This window comes from Lagenorhynchus albirostris, chromosome 5, assembly GCF_949774975.1.
Source record: "Lagenorhynchus albirostris chromosome 5, mLagAlb1.1, whole genome shotgun sequence".
NCBI classification, from domain to species: Eukaryota; Metazoa; Chordata; class Mammalia; order Artiodactyla; family Delphinidae; genus Lagenorhynchus; species Lagenorhynchus albirostris.
The window spans coordinates 136,676,346-136,695,412 of NC_083099.1; the positions used below are offsets into that span (position 1 = coordinate 136,676,346).

General features: G+C 48.0%; 1 protein-coding gene across 1 annotated transcript in view; it reads left to right on the forward strand.

The window, feature by feature from the left end:
- The window catches only part of DOP1B (DOP1 leucine zipper like protein B), a 110,623-nt gene that overhangs the window by 72,774 nt on the left and 18,782 nt on the right, over window positions 1-19,067 (forward strand). Inside the window, exons 21-27 of the mRNA XM_060150912.1 lie at window positions 387-575; window positions 3,489-3,611; window positions 6,072-6,206; window positions 10,366-10,421; window positions 12,821-12,925; window positions 13,023-13,089; window positions 15,572-15,716. Of these exons, the coding sequence (XP_060006895.1) occupies window positions 387-575; window positions 3,489-3,611; window positions 6,072-6,206; window positions 10,366-10,421; window positions 12,821-12,925; window positions 13,023-13,089; window positions 15,572-15,716 (820 nt within the window). The remainder of the gene's footprint in view (window positions 1-386; window positions 576-3,488; window positions 3,612-6,071; window positions 6,207-10,365; window positions 10,422-12,820; window positions 12,926-13,022; window positions 13,090-15,571; window positions 15,717-19,067) is intronic.

Genomic DNA, 19,067 nt, shown 5'->3' on the forward strand with positions numbered 1-19,067 from the left:
TCAGCCCTCCACCAGTATGGGATAGAATGTCATCTTTTTTCCGGGTACTTTTTACTTGGCCTTATGGAGTTTGAAGACGTTTTAGCTGTTGGTTGCTCTACCCTATCTGGGATCAGATTGTAGAACGCAGCTAGTGCTTCGGTTGAGTGATTGGAAGAGTTTGTAATGAGGAGCCTCAGATGCACAGGTCTCCCTCTTTGAAAGAAAATCATGGGTTTAAATGCTCAGGGAGGCGTTTTACTTCCAGACCACACGTGGGACTTGCTCTGGAGAGTGCTACAGCCCAGACTTTATCCCACCAGCACCCTGTCCTCGTGGAAAGGGAGGTGGTGCCACCGCAGACGCAGCCGAGTCTCACGTGTTCGTGTTCGTTTTCGTTTTTTTAGACCGCTGCTGTGAGTGACTCTACCAATTTGAAAAATGCCAAGAATGCTATTCTGGAAGAGCTTCCTCGAATTGTTAATACCATGGCCCTTCTCTGGAATGTTCTCAGAAAGGAGGAGACTCAAAAGAGACCCATGGATCTCCTTGGAGCCACGAAGGGATCTTCTTCCGTTTACTTTAAAACCACCAAAGTGAGAGAGCTTCCTTTGTGTGTTTACGATTTCCTCTGTCTTGTATTGTCCCACCAAAAAATAAAAATGTACAGGGTTATATACATAAATAATCAAACGTACTGTGCTCAGAGAAACCCACGTTAGAAGTAAGTTGGAAGTAGAAATCTCCAGTTTGTTTATTAGAATAAGTTTCCTATTCATGGAAAGAAAAGCTTTGTGAGTAGTTTTCAGTTTATTTTTTCCCCTTGGCCCTTTTTTTTTTTTTTAAGCCAAACATAAAGTCTCTTGAGGGTTCCAGGTAGGGTACCTAAAGTCCTCAACCTGTTTCTGTTAAGCATCTCTACTAAGACAGCTTAGCTCTTATGTTCTGCTTTCAGTGGTGCCTTGAACAAGTGTTGAGGTGTCTTTGAGTTTTTTATTAAACCAGAAGCTCACAACCCAGAGCATTTCTAGTTCTGTTACCGAACCAAACTTGGGTCCACTCGCCTGCACGCAGTAAAGGCAATCTACTGACACCAGGTCATGTTAAAGGAAAGTGGGGGGTTTATTTTAAGGCGCCAGACAAGAAGTGTGGGAGCTGATGCTCAAAAAAACCTGAACTCCCCCGAGGGTTTCAGGGAAGAGTTTTTAAGGGTAAGGTGAGGGAGGGGAGTTGCAGGGTGGGTGAACAGCTCATGTACAGTTCCCTGATTGGTTGATGATGAGATAACAGGGCCGTGTCACAGGAGTTAACATCATTAATCCTCAGGCTCCAGCGGGTCTGGGGGCTACCTGTTTATGGTCATCATGCAGTTAGCTTCTTCCACTTGGTGGGGGTTTTAGTATCTGTAAAACAACTCAGGAATATGCCTCAGACACTTATCTGTGTACTTCAGGGAGGAACTAAAGATTCTGTGACTGCCATATGGCCGATTTACCATTTAAATTGTTATCACTTCTCCTCACCCCACTGCTATGTTTGTCATCATGTGTTCACATCCTTGCAATCATTAATTCCTGAGCCAGGCTTTTGTGACTCAGGGGAGGCCTGGGAGACTAAAGCTTTTCTACAAACAAGAGGCCGGCAGAGGACATGGTGGGGAGGGTTCTGTCCCAGGAAGGCCCCCATAGGATCCTGCTCGGTTACAGTTCACTCTCTCTTGGTAGCGTCCCAGCTCAGTCTCTGGTTGCTGTGTCTGGTGGCTCAGAATTATCTGGCTGTGTCTCATTTAGCTGAGCACCCCTGGTGCCAGGTGCGGCCTCGGAGCTTACGCTGGCATCTGGCGGCCCAGGCTGAGCAGAACAGATCAGGACACAGGGAGCCAGATCACCTGGACTCAGCTCCCTGCTCAGGTGCTTTGTGGGACCCTGGGCAAGTTCATTAACCTGTCTGTGCTGTAGTTTCCTCAGTTGGAAACACGAAGCCAGGCATCCTCCAAGCACTCTTCGTTTATTGGCGCATTTAGTCCTCACCTGCAAGGTGGGTACTATTATTATTCCCAGATTACAGATGAGGACATTGGGGTGTAGAGAGAGTGAGTGCTTTGCCCTCAATCGTGCATCTGATAAGCAGTGATGCCGGGATGAAGGTGAGTAGGGAATGGAGCCCGCCTCTGACTTCTGTTTTCTGATCTTTCTATAGTGAGTCAGGCAGTTGCACAGGTGGCCTCCGAAATGTTCTGGCAGTTCCAGAGATACCCTCCAAGGGAAATCTGCTGTATTTCAAGCTGCCACAGGAAACTGCTTAATTTAAGCCTAAAAATTAAGCTCTAGAAAGGTTCAGAAAATCCTCAGGCACGCAGCCTGAGCCTCGGTTTCCTCCTCTGTGAAATGAGTCTGTTATTAGTAGCCTACCTCCTGGGCTGATGGAAGGATTCATTTTGGCGATGGCTAACATTTATTGAGCACTTAGCTTAAGCCCTCCCTGAAGGACCCAAGGCCTTGAGCTGGGGCCCCCGTGGTTTCTCTGGAGCAGAAACCGCAGCGGGAGGGAGAGGATGTCTCCATCCCATGGCCAGTTGTATCTAAGGAGATGCTAAACTAAGGCAGTGGGGACAAAGGAAGCCCAAGGTAAATTCATTCATTCCACAAACATTTGCATGTCTGCTGCTGTGTACCAGGCCCTGCTTATGCAATAGTGGATAAGATAGAGCAAGTAAGTCCTTGTCTGCCTGGCGGATACAGACTTTAACCATCAATTTAAAAATAATGATGAGAAGTGCTACAAAGAGTGCGGGGCACTCTTACAGGCTGTGACCCCTGGTCAGGGGGTCGAGGAGGCCTTCCTGAGGCAGAGGAGCTGAGCTGAGACCCAGGAAGAGAGGATTTGCCTGGGTAGGGAGGTGTTAGAGGCTGTGAGAGCCACAGGATTTATAGAGGAAGGAACATGGAGGTTTCAGGAATGGAGAAAAATCCAGGCGCAGCCAGAGGGAGGGTGATGAGTGACGTCCGGGGCCGTGCTGTGAGTTTATTTTTAGTTGGTTACATAACAAAGTTAGTTAAATGGTACATATTTCTGGAAATTGAATAACATCCTTCCTGATGCATATTAGCCCTTCCAGGGCTGGTTGAGACAAGTGAGGCAAGGGGCTTTCAGGATGGGAACAGTGCCGACTCCACTGCTGGGTACCCCCCCCCCGCCCCCTTCCTCGCTGTATCTGCAAAGCCTTGGGTGGCTGCCTTCGAGCCCTGCCCTGCTCACAGCTGCTGGGAGGTGGTATTCATCACCTCCCAAGGGTCTCTTCCTGCTCGGCTCCGCTAGCCATCTGTCCGTCCGCCTGGGCTGCCCACCGTGCCTCTCGTCCAGTTCCTCCTCCCGCAGCCTGGTGCCCGGGATGCTGAGACAAAGGCCTGCCCTGGCTCCCAGGGTTTACAGATACTGGTGGTGAAGTGCACAGTCCACCGTAGCCCTGATTCTACTCTGCTCTAACCCTTCATTTTTCTATTTTTTAGATCATACGACAAAAAATTTTAGACTTCTTAAACCCCTTGACAGCTCATCTTGGAGTTCAGCTGACAGCAGCTGTTGCAGCGGTGTGGGGCAGGAAGAAAGTGAAACGCCACAGTAAGACAAAGGTAAAGCCAGAAATGAAAGCAGTAACTAACTTACTCTGACAAAATACCAGAGGGTCATGTGTGATCAAAAGTGACGCCAGGGCTTCCCTGGTGGCGCAGTGGTTGAGGGTCCGCCTGCCGATGCAGGGGACATGGGTTTGTGCCCCGGTCCGGGAAGATCCCACATGCCGCGGAGCGGCTGGGCCCGTCAGCCATGGCCGCTGGGCCTGCGCATCTGGAGCCTGTGCTCCACAACAGGAGAGGCCACAACAGTGAGAGGCCCGCGTATGCAAAAAAAAAAAAAAAAGGTGACGCCAGAGGCCAACACGGGAGACTGGGGCAGTGGTTCCACTGTTTTATTTATTTTTTATTCTTTTATTTTTTATAATCTTTTCTTTTCTTTCTTTATTTTTGGCTGCTTTGGGTCTTCGTTGCTGCACGCGGGCTTTCTCTAGTTGCGGCGAGCAGGGGCTACTCTGTTGCCCTGCGTGGGCTTCTCATTGCTGTGGCTTCTCATGTTGCAGAACACAGGCTCTAGGCACGCGGGCTTCAGTAGTTGTGGCACGTGGGCTCAGTAGTTGTGGCTTGCAGGCTCTAGAGCTCAGGCTCAGTAGTTGTGGCGCATGGGCTCAGTTGCTCCACGGCACGTGGGATCTTCCCAGACCAGGGCTCGAACCCGTGTCCCCCTCACTGGCAGGCAGATTCTTAACCACTGCGCCACCAGGGAAGCCCGGTTCCACCGTTTTAAATGCATGATGTACTCTAGCTGTGCCAGTTACAACTAGCCGGGGTGTCGGGTGGGTAGGGAGTGGAGGCCACCCCCAACCTCTCTTTTCCCATCTTTCTGTAATGAGTAGATTGTACTTCTACTTAACCTTTTTAATCTACTGTCTAATAGTCTGCTTACAAGAATGTACGTTTTAAAGAAGAACACCGCCATGGACCTGCCACCCAGCTTAAGAAACAGTTCACCATCCTACCTATGAGGACCCCTGTGGGCCCTTCCCTGGTTGTAACACCACCTGATAGCTTTTTTTTTTTTTTCTTTTGCGGTACGCGGGCCTCTCACTGTTGTGGCCTCTCCCTTTGCGGCCATGGCTCACGGGCCCAGCCGCTCCGCGGCATGTGGGATCTTCCCGGACCGGGGCACGAACCCAGGTCCCCTGCATTGGCAGGCGGACTCTCAACCACTGCGCCACCAGGGAAGCCCGTGATAGCTTTTTTTTTTAACTAATCTTTTTAAAGACTTTCTCTTTTTAAGGCAGTTTTAGCTTCACAACAAAATGAGAGGAAGGTACAGGGAGTTCCCATATTCCCCTGTCCCCGCACATGCATGCCCTGCTTCCCCCAGCAGCCCCCGTCAGGGGGTTACACTTGTCACAGTTGCTGAACCTACACTGACACGTCCATAATTTACACTCGGCTTTTTTAATTTATTAAAGTAATGCTTGTTCATGATGGTCAAGAAAATTTAAATCATCGCATTCCTGCGCCCAGACTTCAGTGTGCATTTTGTCCATTCCTTCTCCACTGACTGGTCCATCACGAGGTCCTCCAGGAGCTTGGTTCACGTGCTTCTGCAATACCAGCACGTACTTCTTCCTTGGTCCCCTCTGTCGACCATGCAGGTTCCTACCCGGTACCTCCCTCAGAGGGTCTGCCCCACCCCCTGGACACTATCTCAGGGCCCAGCGTAGGCCTCCATTCCCTGAGGAGGTGTGAGAGGCTGGTGGCCCAGGCCACCCACCTTAGCACTTGCTGGGGCTTCCGGGCGAGAAACCTGATACTTGCAAGTGCATGTCACCACCCTACACAGACTTCTGTCATCACAACATGCCTCCCTCACCGGGACTTGCCTGCCACAGGCAGCTCGCGTGAACCTGATTTACCTGTTTTTCTTGCTGTCCTCATACTTTGGGGGCTGTCTCGATATCAGCCTGTTTCCTCCCAATTAAACATATCTGTTTCTACAATGCTTTCTCAGCTTGAACATACCAGAGAGACTGCCCATCATCAGCTACACGTTTTATTCCTTATTTGTATCAGATACTGATTAGGTTACTGTGATTAAATGCTAACCTCACTCTTCATTCCCACCAGTAGAGTCCATTACCCAGTTTTCATTTAAATATTTCTTTAAAAGATTAAAACAGGGCTTCCCTGGTGGCGCAGTGGTTGGGAGTCCGCCTGCCGATGCAGGGGACATGGGTTTGTGCCCCGGTCCGGGAGGATCCCACGTGCCACGGAGCGGCTAGGCCCGTGAGCCATGACCACTGAGCCTGCGCGTCCGGAGCCTGTGCTCCGCAACAGGAGAGGCCACAACAGTGAGAGGCCCACGTACCACAAAAAAAAAAAAAAAAAAAAAAAGATTAAAACAAACCTCTTTTTCCAGGAGCAAGTATTATAGAGTACTTTCTGTGCCTCATTCTTATTCTTGTTTTCTCTCTGTGAGCCTTAAAGGAATGATTTTTTCCTCGGCAGATCGTCCCGGCGGCCAGCGCGTCCCAGCTGACCCTCGTGGACCTGATCTGTGCGCTGAGCACCCTGCAGACCGACACCGTGCTGCACCTGGTGAAGGAAGTGGTGAAGAGGCCGCCGCAGGTCCTAGGGGACGAGGTCAGGAGCCTGGGGACCCTCAGAGGAACGCAGCACTCTCTCTAACTCCACGTCTTATAAACTGTGTTTGGGAGGGAAACAGAGGTTACAGCAGCAACTCGGAATTCGGGGACTGCAAAACGAAGGTGTTCTTACCGGGCTCTGCGGAGCTCCATGAAATGTGCTTCATGGGCTCCTGTTTTGGGGTGCAAGCCACTTGAGGTGAAGGACGGACTTCCATCCTTACATCCCACTGCAGGGTGCTCTGCCCGGTAGTGGTTCAAATCGAATAACTCTGTTAGAAAGAAGAAATGTCACTTGCCTCAAGGAACTTGCAGCTGAAAAGGCGTCAGAGTTAAACAAAGCCAAACACTAGTTAAAGGTGGAAAAGACTGATTTTATTTAGTAACTACTGCAGCAGGGGAAGGAGTTGTGCTCTGTTCCAGTTTGTGCAGAGGTGAGTGGGTAGTTTAAGCAGAGAATGAAGAGCAGGGAGGGTGAACAAGCAGGGGCTTCAGCAAAGTCAGGGGAGTGGAAAGTTACAAACAAGCAAGAAGGGGGTTGGTGGATGTAATTAGGCCATCGGGGTTTGCTGACTGTAAAGTGCAAGGTAGGTTCCTGTGCTCCCCTGGAGACTGGGAAACAGGGGCCCTATCTTTCTTGATGATGGTATTTCAGAGGGATGGCTGCCAGGTCCTTGAGAAAGACATCCCTGGGTTGTAGGAGACACACATACATCTCACAAGGGACAGAGCAAGGATGTATAACTGTAAGCTTTTCTTAATAAATGCTCAAAGAAAGGGAGGTCAGGAACCTATCAGGAGTTGGCTAAACACACAGCAGATTCCTTCAGAAGCCTTGAGCTTTCTTTCTTAGGCAGGCATCTTAAGGGGGTTGAGGTCATCCCCGTAGGGACTTGGCCTTGAGCTGCTGGGAACCTGTTGGGACATCCCTGTTGGCACAGTGGTTAAGAATCCGCCTGCCAATGCAGGAGACACGGGTTCGAGCCCTGGTCCGGGAAGAGCTCACATGCTGTGGAGCAACTAAGCCTGTGCGCCACAACTACTGAGCCCGTGTGCCACAACTACTGAAGCCCATGCTCTGCAACAAGAGAAGCCACCACCATGAGAAGCCCGCGCATCGCAATGAAGAGTAGCCCCTGCTCGCTGCAACTAGAGAGAGCCCGCATGCAATGAAGACCCCATGCAGCCAAAAATAAATAATAAATAAATAAATTAAAAAAAAAAGGCTAGGAAATTGTAAACACAGACCCTACAGTCTGACATAAGCATCTCAGGATTCGGGCTCTCCTCAGAAACATAATTCTCAGTTTTTTCTTGCATTTTCAGTAAAATGTTTTCGGGAGGGCAGGAGAGAGCGGGGAGAGGGAGGGAGAGAAAGAGAAAGGGACTGTTGAGTAATGGGAGGTATTTTAGAAGCTCTGGAATCTAATGATTAACCCTGTCATTGATTACCTCATTCATTGATTGTTAAAAAAATTGGAGTGAGAATATTGAGGAATTCCCCAAAATGGCTTGTGAACAAGGGCCAGATTTTTGTACCATTTCTTTTACTGTTGGAAAGCAAAAATATTATAGGAGGAAGAAAAACTATGTGATTTAAAATTCAAAAAAAAGGAGAAGAAAAAGAAGAGGGTTCAGAGGAGCCTGACTAGGTCAAGGAGAGCATCTTTGTCAACGGGCGAGTTAAAAGTCTGCATAATTTTTACAAAGGTACAAAATACACGTCAGAGGACTTGACTCATCCTGGACGTTCTGAGAAAGAAGAGATTTCATGTGGCTGCAGGGAAGGCAGTGGCCTTTGAAGGGTGACATGATTGAACCACAAAGCTCTTACAGTTTTTCTGCCCAGTTTCGAGGGGGGGCACCTTTTCATTTCTGCACAGTGACTTTGCAACAGAACAAGACCGTGTGGTTTAACAGTTTCCTGCCTGAGAGATTTTTGGTTTTACCAAAGCAGACCTCTTCGTTGAAAGTGTTGGAGCTGTTTTGTTCTTAATTAATTTGATAGAAAGCAGGGATTTGTTCCAACTTTGAAATAATTGCCTTCTCTTAGGTAATTTAAAATTATACAGTTAGGAACAATTTAAGAATAATTCCCTAAGTGAAAATTAAGGGAGTGGACCAAGTGATTTTGCTAAAAAATAGTTGTAATCCAACAGATATTTGTACGCCAGGGTTCATAACAGCATGAATCGCAATAGCCAAAAGGTAGAAACAGCCCAAGTGTCCATGGATGAATGGATAAACAAAATGAGGGCTGTACATGCAATGGACTGTCTATCATTCAGCCTTAAAAAGGAATGGAATTCTGACACATGCTGTACCGTGGATGAACCTTGACAGCATTATGCTAAGGGGAATAATAGACAGTATTATTGTATACTGTCTATACTGGACAGTATACTGTCCAGAAGGACAGTATTATATGATTCCACTTATCTGGGGGACCCAGAGTAGTCAACTCCATAGAGACAGAAAGAAGAATGATGGTCACTAGGGACTGCGGGGGAGGAGGGAATGGGAGTTAATGGGGACAGAGTTTCAGTTTGGGAAGATGAAAAAGTTCTGCACATGAATGGTGGTCATAGTTGCCCAACAATGTGAATATACTGGATGCCCTGTACACTTAAAAATGTTTAAAATGGTAGATTTTGTCAAGTATATTCTACCCAAATAAAAAAATTTTACAGCAAATAAAAGAAATCTTCTTTTTAGATATTAAGGTCATAACACTAAGGGTGGTGAACAAAAGCTAAACCTTGGAATCAGAGATGTGTTCAGCCATTCTCACCCCAGAGTGGAAAAGCTGACCAAGAATACCTTTAGCAGTTTTGGCTGTGCCTGCCTTGGAGGAGAACTCCCCACTTGAAGCTCTTCCTCTGAAAGGCACGTGGCACAGGGGCACCCTCTGCAGAAATGTCCACACTGGGAAGGCCGCTCGGGGCTTCTAACCAGTCAGTTACACTCGGGGCTCTGGTCCTCTTCCTTCATTCCACGTGTTTATTGAAAATCAAGTCTGCATCGTAGTGGGGAGTCCTAAATAGTTGACACTGTTCCTGCCTACGGTCAGCCTGTATTCTCGTTGGGGAAAGAAGATAAGGCAGCCTACAGATTTACACTGTGAGGCCAGATTATGGAACTGGGCAAGCGCTTAAACAGTCAGATGTAAAATGGACACGGGCAACTTCACGGCATCTGTCGGACGTCTGCCCCCAGTCTCCCAAATGCCTGGTAGTCTTGTTGCCTTTTACTCTTGAATGTAAATGTTAAAGTAATGGACCCTGAAGAGAGGGGGCAGGGTGGTGGAGGCGGGCAGCAGCAGCATCAGGTCCTGGGTGGATTGGCATTTATATCTCTGAGCAAGTCTAGCTGGCGGGAGATTGCTCTTCCGCGCTGCGGGTCGGTCCCCACGGATGGGGTCACAACTGCAGCCACGGGGGAGCTGGCCCTGCAGCAGCTTTACACACAGAGCAGGCGCTTTCAGGTTTTGTTCCTTCATGTTACTGGAGTTTCTGCAGACACCTGCAACTCCTGGGCTTAAAAAATAAAAAAACCTAGATGTCGTCTGGCTGAGTGGTTTTTGGCGTTTTGAATAACAAAATTACATTTTGTGGTTAGTTTAGTTAATTGGCTCGACTTCTGTAACTTCGACAAATAGCCTTTTACAAGCAAGAAGGGAAAAAATGTGTGTCTTGAAACCTATTTCTAAGTAGTTCCAGCCATTTGGGATTTAGGGAAGTTGTCTGGGCTGTTTGAGGGAATTCCTGGAGCTAAGAATTCAAATTTGGCATTGTCTCTCAACTGTAGCTCCCGAGGGCCAACTTTGGCCACCAACTTTGTGTCTGGGGGGAGGGAGGTTCAGTTATAATGCCAAATCCTCCCTAAATACTTGTTAAAAGCCTGGAATGGGAAGTAGGTAAACATAAAGGGAATGACTCTGGGAGTCTGATGAGAGGGGCACTAATGATTTGGGACCTCATAGGATACATTTGTTTTTGTTTCACTTGGGGGATACTTTCTATTATTATATTTGAAAGACTCTAGCTGCAAACATTTGCTTTGTTAGGATATAGAATCTGTTTCATTTCTGTATTTGAATTCTTTTTTAGCCTTATTTCCTACCAACTTGGAGTAATTAGCTTTGCTTTAATTTTCAGAAATCGCCCCTCGTGGATGTCCCTGTGTTGCAGTTTTGCTATGCTTTCATCCAAAGGTAATGCAGCCCCTCAAAGACGTTTCTCAATTATAGATGCTGTTGCAATGATTATAAATAATTCCTCTGATTGTATTTCCATTTTTTCTTTTAACTGAAGTATCATTGATTTACAATGTTGTTAGTTTCAGGTGTACAGCAAAATGATTCCTATATATATATATATTCTTTTTCAGATACTTTTCCACTATAGGTTATTATAAAATATTGAATATAATTCCCAGTGCTATTGTTTATTTTTTTAAAATTTATTTATTTTTAAATTAATTAATTAATTTTGGCTGCATTGGGTCTTCGTTGCTGCACGCAGGCTTTCTCTAGTTGCGGCGAGCGGGGGCTACTCTTCATTGCGGCGCGCGGGCTTCAGTAGTTGTGGCTCGCGGGCTCAGTAGTTGTGGCTCGCGGGCTCAGTAGTTGTGGCACACGGGCTTAGTTGCTCCGCGGCATGTGGGATCTTCCCAGACCAGGGCTCGAACCCGTGTCCCGTGCATTGACAGGAGGATTCTTAACCACTGTGCCACCAGGGAAGTCCCTTATTATTTATTTATTTATTTATTTAATTTATTTTTGGCTGTGTCGGGTCTTAGTTGCGGCACGTGGCATCTTTCGTTGCGGCGTGCGGGCTTTCTCTAGTTGTGGCATGCAGGTTTTCTCTCTCTAGTTGTGGTTCGCAGGCTCCAGGGCACGTGGGCTCTGTAGTTGTGGTGCGAGGGTTCCAGAGCGCATGGGCTCTGTAGTTTGCGGCACACAGGCTCTCTAGTTGAGACGTGCAAGCTCAGTAGTTGCGGCGCTCGGGCTTAGTTGCCCTGCGGCATGTGCGATCTTAGTTCCCTAACCAGGGATCGAACCCACGTTCCCTGCATTGTAAGGCAGATTCTTTACCACTGGACCACCAGGGAAGTCCCTGTTTATCTATTTAATATATAATAGTGTGTACATTTTGATCCCAAGCTCCTCGTTTATCCCTCCCTGCCACCCCCCCCCCCATTGTGTTTCTTGATTACTGGAGAGGCTGAGTTCAGAAAGTATCTGAATGGTGTCCTTATTTCCTCTCGAGGCATGGGAATACCCTGATGCTTTTACTTTTTCTTTCTGCAGAGATCAAATCTGACATTTTAAAGTCTGGGTGCTGTAGCTTAAATACTTACGTCAGCAAAGCTTTATGTGAGGCCTGGTAAACTTTAGAAGAACCAGTTTGCGTTAAATTGATACCATAAAAGGAGGGGGGATTTTAAGGACCTCTTTTAGAAAAAGGAGAAGGGATTATTTTTGGTGCTGTCCTCAATGCTTTGCCGTGTTTTCTGCTGGATGGCTTCTGCGTGGGTTTACTGTGCTGAATGTCCGCATGCAGGGGTCTCAGCTGTAGGAGTCCCCCAGGTGTTTCTCCACGGGTAGAAAGGACGCTTTGCTGGGCCTCGTGCAGATCTTATGGCAGGTCCCGGGTGCGGCTCCCGGACCCCTCCATCGTGTGGGGTGTTCTCGGCTGCAGTAAGGAGGGTGAAGGGAGGGTAGCCCCGTCTCAAGGAAGCCTCAGTATTCTCATGTATCTCAGGGGGTTCGCAATAAGTACATCTGACCACCAGCTGCAAGCTCCCCGGTTAACAGGTTCATGTTCCGTGGTTATTCCGGCTCACTGTACCCTGAGGTGGCAAGAAGGGTCATAGTCCCAGGAGTCCCTGGGTCTAGGGTTGAGCTCAGACCAGCTGTTCATCCTGCACCACAAGCATCCCTGTACTTCTTTCCTGCAGGAGGTAAAGATGAGCTGGTCCCTTCTCGTGGTAACTAATGTGAATTATATCACTAGCAAGCGCCTGTTGCAGGGGCCTAAGTGATATCTGAGCCTTCCCAGCAGCTGCAGGAGCTGCAGCCTCCTTTTATAGAGGAGGCCCTGCCCAGGTCAGTTAGGAGGCAGTAAGTCAGGGACGAGGACTTGAACCTGGGGCCCTCTGGCTGCGGCCAAGCTCTGCCTTTTGTGCTGTGCAGCCTCGCTCCGTAGCCATAATCCGAGTCCTTGTTTTCCTGAGGCCTGACCTTGCCCTCTGTGACCTTCTGATGGTTGACTCTGTGTTTCCAGCGACGTCAGAGAGGCTGAATGGTAGAGCCAGACAGGCCCAGAGATCAGACAGTCCTCTAGTTCCAGGCTTTCACGTTATAGACGAGGAAACCAGGGGCATCTGACCTGTCAGCAGGGTTGCAGGTCTCCAAACTCCAAGTTCTTGGCAGAATACCAAAATTTAGCTTGTGTGTATTGTAATTTAAAAAAGAGCAAACAGGTCAGGCGGATATGCCATCTTCCTGTGCTTTCCAACCACCCGGATCTAAAATGTGCTTATAAGTAACATTTTGTTTTGACCTGTTCAGGGTTGGATATTTTTTCTTTCTTTCTTTTTTTTAAATAGGCTCCCAGCAACAGCCTTGCAAGCAAACTTCCCTTCGCTGTTGGGTGTGTTAAAGGAGTCCGTGCAGTTGAATCTCGCTCCCCCTGGTTATTTCCTGCTTCTCAGGTACCGTGTCCCTGCACTCACGTCACCGTATTTTTCTTTGGGAACATGTTTTTTTTTCTGCAGTGTTCTCGGTCTGAAGCTGATTGTCTCTCAACAGCATGCTGAACGACTTTGTAACAAGAACTCCCAACCTGGAGAGCAAGAAGGATCAAAAAGATCTGCAGGTCTGTATGTGCAAGTCTGGCAGGCTGTTACTGTCCCAGGAGTATCGCCCACCTTTAGAGGCTCTCACTGGAGAGAGTAAACATTGGGCAGAACCAGATCTTAGATTTGCATTTGTTCCCGCGTCTGATTCCCTCCGTTACTGTCTTTAGAGGACTCTGTACAATCTCCTGATGAAGGTTCTCGTGTTAGACTTGACCAGTCGACCGTGCAGTTTACAAGGCACCCTCTCGCTTCCCACTGTCCACAGATGTATGCGGACTTACTCTGCAGCATGATTGGAACAATAAGTCTATTTTTATGCACAGATTCCTTTCCTTAGAACCTTCCCCCGTCTTTTTAAAGCAATATAGACCCCCAGGAAATTTCAGAAACACTGAAAAACAAAGTAAAACTCACCCATAGGAGAAGGAAAATCTTCTCCTTTGAGTAGAATGCCAACTATCAATAATACATAGATGGGGCTTCCCTGGTGGCGCAGTGGTTTAGAGTCCGCCCGCTGATGCTGGGGACACAGGTTCGTGCCCCGGTCCGGGAAGATCCCACATGCCGCGGAGCGGCTGGGCCCGTGAGCCATGGCCGCTGAGCCTGCACGTCCGGAGCCTGTGCTCCGCAACGGGAGAGGCCACAACAGTGAGAGGCCCGCGTACCGCAAAAAAAAAAATAAATAAATATAATAATACATAGAAGTAATGAAGGAGTTAGAAAAGTCACTATTTTGCAACCATTATAATCCTTGAGTGAGGAGCATTTTGAGTCAAAGCCTTTAAACTGGGTTGTGTAGTTTATGGCTTTGGTGATATTACTGCTAATCGCGGTGATCCCTGGTGTTTGTGAAATATCTGTCCAGTTCCTGATTCTGAGGCACTAGAGTTCTGCGTAAAGCACAGTGACTCCTTTGACTCAACCGGTAGAGAAGAAAGCATCACCCAAGGGCAAGTGCTGCAGCCCAGCCCTTGGGTGGTACCTCCTGCACTCACCTGGAAGCCCTCCCCCTTCCAGGGGCTGTTGCCTGCCGCGGCCCCTCCGTTTCCAGTCCATCGGCCGGACGGTAGCCACAGGTACTACCGCAGCTGGTGCGGCTCGCTCTGCTCCTGTTCGTCAGAGGGCCGGGTGGGCCTCTGCTTCCACCCCAGGATGTCCCAGCCTCCCTGACACTGACTCCTTCCTGCTGTTTCCAGGCACCCCAACTTCCTTCCCATCCATTCACTGCGCTTGAAATGGGAGCTCTTCTAAGTCCTCAACCCCTTTTCTTGATCTGCTTTTAAGAATTTATTTTCTTGAAGTAGAGTTGATTTATAGTGTTAAGTTCTGCTGTACAGCAGAGTGACTCAGTTATACACGTATATATATATCCTTTTTCATATTCTTTTCCATTATGGTTTATCACAGGATGTTGAATACAGCTCCCTGTGCTCTACAGCAGGTCCTTGTTGTTTATCCATCCTGTATATATAATACTTTGCATCTGCTAATCCCAAACTCCCACTCCATCCCTCCCCCACCCCACCCACCTTGGCAACCACAAGTCTGTTCTCTACGTCTGTGAGCCTGTTTCTATTTCGTAGTTAAGTTCATTTGTGTCATATTTTAGATTCCACATAGAAGTGATAGCAAACGGTATTTGTCTTTCTCTGACTTACTTCACTCAGTGTGATCATCCCCAGGTCCATCCGTCTATTCTTGACCTTCCTTACCACCGTCATCCACCCCACACCTCTGCCCAGGTGCACCGCGGACAGTTCCCACGGGTGCACCCCCCTTGCCACCGGCTGGCAGACGTTCTCTTGCTTCATGCCCGAACACAGCTGCTGGGCTCGTAGCGGAAGTCAGGACTGTTCAGTTCTCAGACGTCAGGGACGTACAGCCCCTCTTAGCTGGCAACGCTCGATGATACCCACTCAGTGTTTCTACCTCTGTCCCAGCTACTTGACCAAATCCGTTCCTCATGGAACTCCTGATACGGATGACTCCTCACTTCACCCTCGAGTCAATTTAATTTATGCAGTTTTGTTTCCTGTATTATTCAAAGATGCATTTCTAGCAAGAATCCACGGTCCTAAAGGAACTGGAAATCTAATTTGCCAAACGTGTCGTGCCGCTGTGACTTCCTGTGTCTCTGTTTTACCCAAGTTGGTCAGAGAGTAGCCTGAGCCACGAGTGTCTGTTGAGCCCTTGACATGTGGCTTGTCTGAAGTGAATGTGCTGTAACTAAACACACAGCAGATTTCAAAGACTTAACAAAGAATGCGTAACCTCGCTAACAATTTTATATTGATTATATGTTGATACTCTGTTGGATATATTGTGTTAAACATTATGAACTTGTTTCTTCTTTTAATGTAGCTCCTAGAAAACTTGGTATTACCTGCGTGGCTCACAGCTGCAGCTTGCATTATATTTATATCGGATGGTGCTATTTTAGGCACTTAAGATTCTTTTCCTTAACTAACTTCCTTTCCTCTTTCTCCTGACTCCTCTCAGGAAGTCACTCAAAAAATTCTAGAAGCTGTCGGGAACATTGCTGGCTCTTCCTTGGAACAAACCAGCTGGCTGAGCAGAAACCTGGAAGTGAAGGCTCAGCCTCAGATCTCTCTAGAAGAATCTGATGATGAGGAAGATTTGCACGGTAGGTGTAGAAGGGTCAAAAAGTAATGCCCAGGGCTTCCCTGGTGGCGCAGTGGTTGAGAGTCCGCCTGCCGATGCAAGGGACACGGGTTCGTGCCCCGGTCCGGGAAGATCCCTCATGCCGCGGAGCAGCTGGGCCCGTGAGCCATGGCCGCTGAGCCTGCGCGTCCGGAGCCTGTGCTCCGCAACGGGAGAGGCAACAGTGAGAGGCCCGCGTACCACACACACACACACAAAAGTAATGCCCAATGCCAGCTAGTGGGTCTAGTTTTGCCTTAAAAGTAAACTGGCTTTACTTCTTACAACATACGTTGTATGTATACTGAACAATAGGATTCCGTTGGAAGGGTCCCGAGTGGCCCATGCTACCGTGTTAAGCCCTCACTGAGCCGAGATGGGGGTCCAAGAAAGTAACTTCCCAAGATAATTTGCACAGACTCAGTGATAGAAATCTGTGTGGGATAAAGAATAGGAGAATGTATGTTTTTCTTTTTGTGGAGCCGTGGAAAGAAAACTTAGTAAACCAGCTCACTATCGTCAGGCAGTTGATGTTGTATTTCGTTTCTGGCCAACACACCCCTGCCTCTCGATGACCCTTGTGTTTGGTCATTGCCTGAGTGGTGAAGATTCTATCATGGAGGCCACACAGAGTAGGCCCAGCCCAGCCTTATAGTCAGTTACAGCTTCCTAGGAAAATGGTCTGGAGACTCTCAAAGGAGACTCATCTGTTTACTCGGAGGACCGCTGATCAGCCAGATACTCTTGAGGAGTGAATTAAATGCAACAGGGTAGATTGTAATTGCCGGTGCCCTAAAGACCGCCGGACGAATGTATCATCAAGCACATCTCAGGTTACTAGACCTGCTGCAGTGAGGGAGAAACTTCGCTGGGTCATGGGGGTGTCTCAGCTCTAGGGGAGGTTTGGGGAGGCTATTTATAAGGTTGTAGGGCCTGGGCTGAGTTGTTTGTGGCAGATCTTTCCAGGTGGGGCCTGGGGCAGAGTTAGTAATAAGATACCTTTGCATTGGTGGGCGCAGCACTAGGCGAGGGTCCAGAAGGGGATGTTGACGAGATGCTGCTCGTTTTGATAAGTGAGCCACTTTAGTTGGTTGAGTTTTTCTTTCAGAATTAGGCATATCTTAGAGCAAGGAATTATTTTTGCAAGCTCTCAGTATTATTTAACACAGACAGGAAAGTATGCCCAGTCCCAGTGTCGCTCAACACTGGACAAGAAAATCAGTTTGGTCTCAGTTTTGTTTTTTTTTTTTCTGGTATGTGGGCCTCTCACTGTTGTGGCCTCTCCCGTTGTGGAGCACAGGCTCCGGACGCGCAGGCCCGGCGGCCATGGCTCACGAGCCCAGTCGCTCCGCGGCATGTGGGATCTTCCCGGACCGGGGCATGAACCCGTGTCCCCTGCATCGGCAGGCGGACTCTCAACCACTGCGCCACCAGGGAAGCCCTGGTCTCAGTTTTATTAACACGAGCAAAAAAATTACATCTAAGTTCTCAGTCGGAACTACATAGCGCAGTGCCCACCACAAGGTCAGTGTTCAAAAGCTGCTAGTTCTGTCATACTTTATGACCTCTGTCATTATTGTTAGCGGTAGTTATATCAGCAGAAGCAAAGCTGAATTTGTGGTTTTTAATATACAAAGGAAGGTGTGTCAAGAAGTCTGGGCTCTTTTCTCTTGCAAGTAAACGAAACCCACTGCAGGCGTGTAGAAACAGAGCAGCACAAAACTTTCTGGCCCATGTACAGGAAAAGCCCAAGCGTCTACATCTGGTTTTAGTCAGAGCGGGAGCTAGGTGTTCAGATGAAGTTCATCAAGTCTCACGCATAAATTCCGGTCGGCTGTTCTGGGCCTGTGGCTGACCCAGAGGAGGAGAGGAAAGGCTGGTGCGCTGGAGCCCCGAGAAATGGGCTCCCACCCAAGAGAGGCTTCTCTTGCAGGAGGAGGAAGGATGGTGTTAGACAGACAGGCCATAGTACCCCCTCCATTACTTCTGCCATATTTGTTTGACAGCTAGTTTTGTGGTTTACATAAGAAAATAATTATACTTTACTCTGTAATGAAGATCCTATAACTAGTATGCTATCGTTTACTAATGTAAACCAACAATTATGCTTTCTCAGGCTGCGGTTATGATTATAGTTGTGGTTCTAGGGAAAGAGAGCTCGTGCAACTCCTTGCCTCATCTGCCCTCAGTTATTCCCGATGTAGGTACTGATATAGGGATTAAACTGCTTCTCCACCACCAGTGCAGCTGAGCCTGGCTTTTGTGCAGTAATTAAATTTAACCTCAAGACAGTACTGTAGTAAAATGATTACCTGATTTTTATTTTAAAAAAGAAAGCAATAAATAAATAAAAAAAGAAAGCATAGAATTCCAAAGCTGGAGGTGATTTGGGGGCTTCTCGATAAGACTTAATTCGCGAATTACAGAGTACCGAAAGACTCTTTGGATCCTACACTATACTTTGTTTCAGTCTTGAACAAACTAAGTATGCATACTGGCCGTCTAAATCATGAAACAGAATGAGGCTTCAAATGATGTGTTTCTCCACTTAGAGTTCTTCTGTGTGCAGTGCACGTGCAGGGTCCTTCCTGTATGTTTGCGTCTGGCGTGTGCCATGCACTGTGTTCTAGATGCTGGTAATGCAGCAGGAAACAAAATGAGCAGGGCCTCTGCTCTCGTGGGGCGGGGGGGATGCGGAAGGTGATGGTCCAAAGTAAATTAACAAAGGTATCTTTCAACTCTTCTGGAAATCCAAAATGAAAGTGTTTTTTTTTTTTAATGGGAGTGGGGCTGGGGGCCACTTCAGATGTTGCAGAACATGTCCCCAAGGAAGTGTCAGTTGTGCTGAGAAATACAACGTAAGGGGGCAGCCATGCAAAGATCCGGGAAGGCGCTGCCCAGAGGGGATGGCGAGTCCTTGAGGTGGGAGTGGGCCAGGCCCAGGAAACCTGAAGATCAACTTGGCTGGAGCCTAATGTGTGGTCATGCAAGGTCAGGGCGAGAGCGGGGGTGGAAGGTTGTCCGGCTTGATGCAGAGCACACTTAAGAGCTTGGCCATCAGCCCACTTGCTGTGGGAAACCATTAAAGGGTTTGGAGCAGTGACAGGATCTTATTGAGTTTTCAGAAAACATCAGTTTGGCTGCCGGGAGCGATGTGGGCTGCAGCAACCGAGAACAGAAACTGGGAGTTCAGTTAAAAGCATCTCATGGTGCTTTGGGCAAGAGAAGATGTTGGCTTAGAGGCGTGGGCTCTAGAGAAAGGTGGACTGGTGTGAGTGCAGCGTCAACAGAACTTGCCGATGGATTGGAAGTGGTAGTTTAAAGAAAAAAAAGG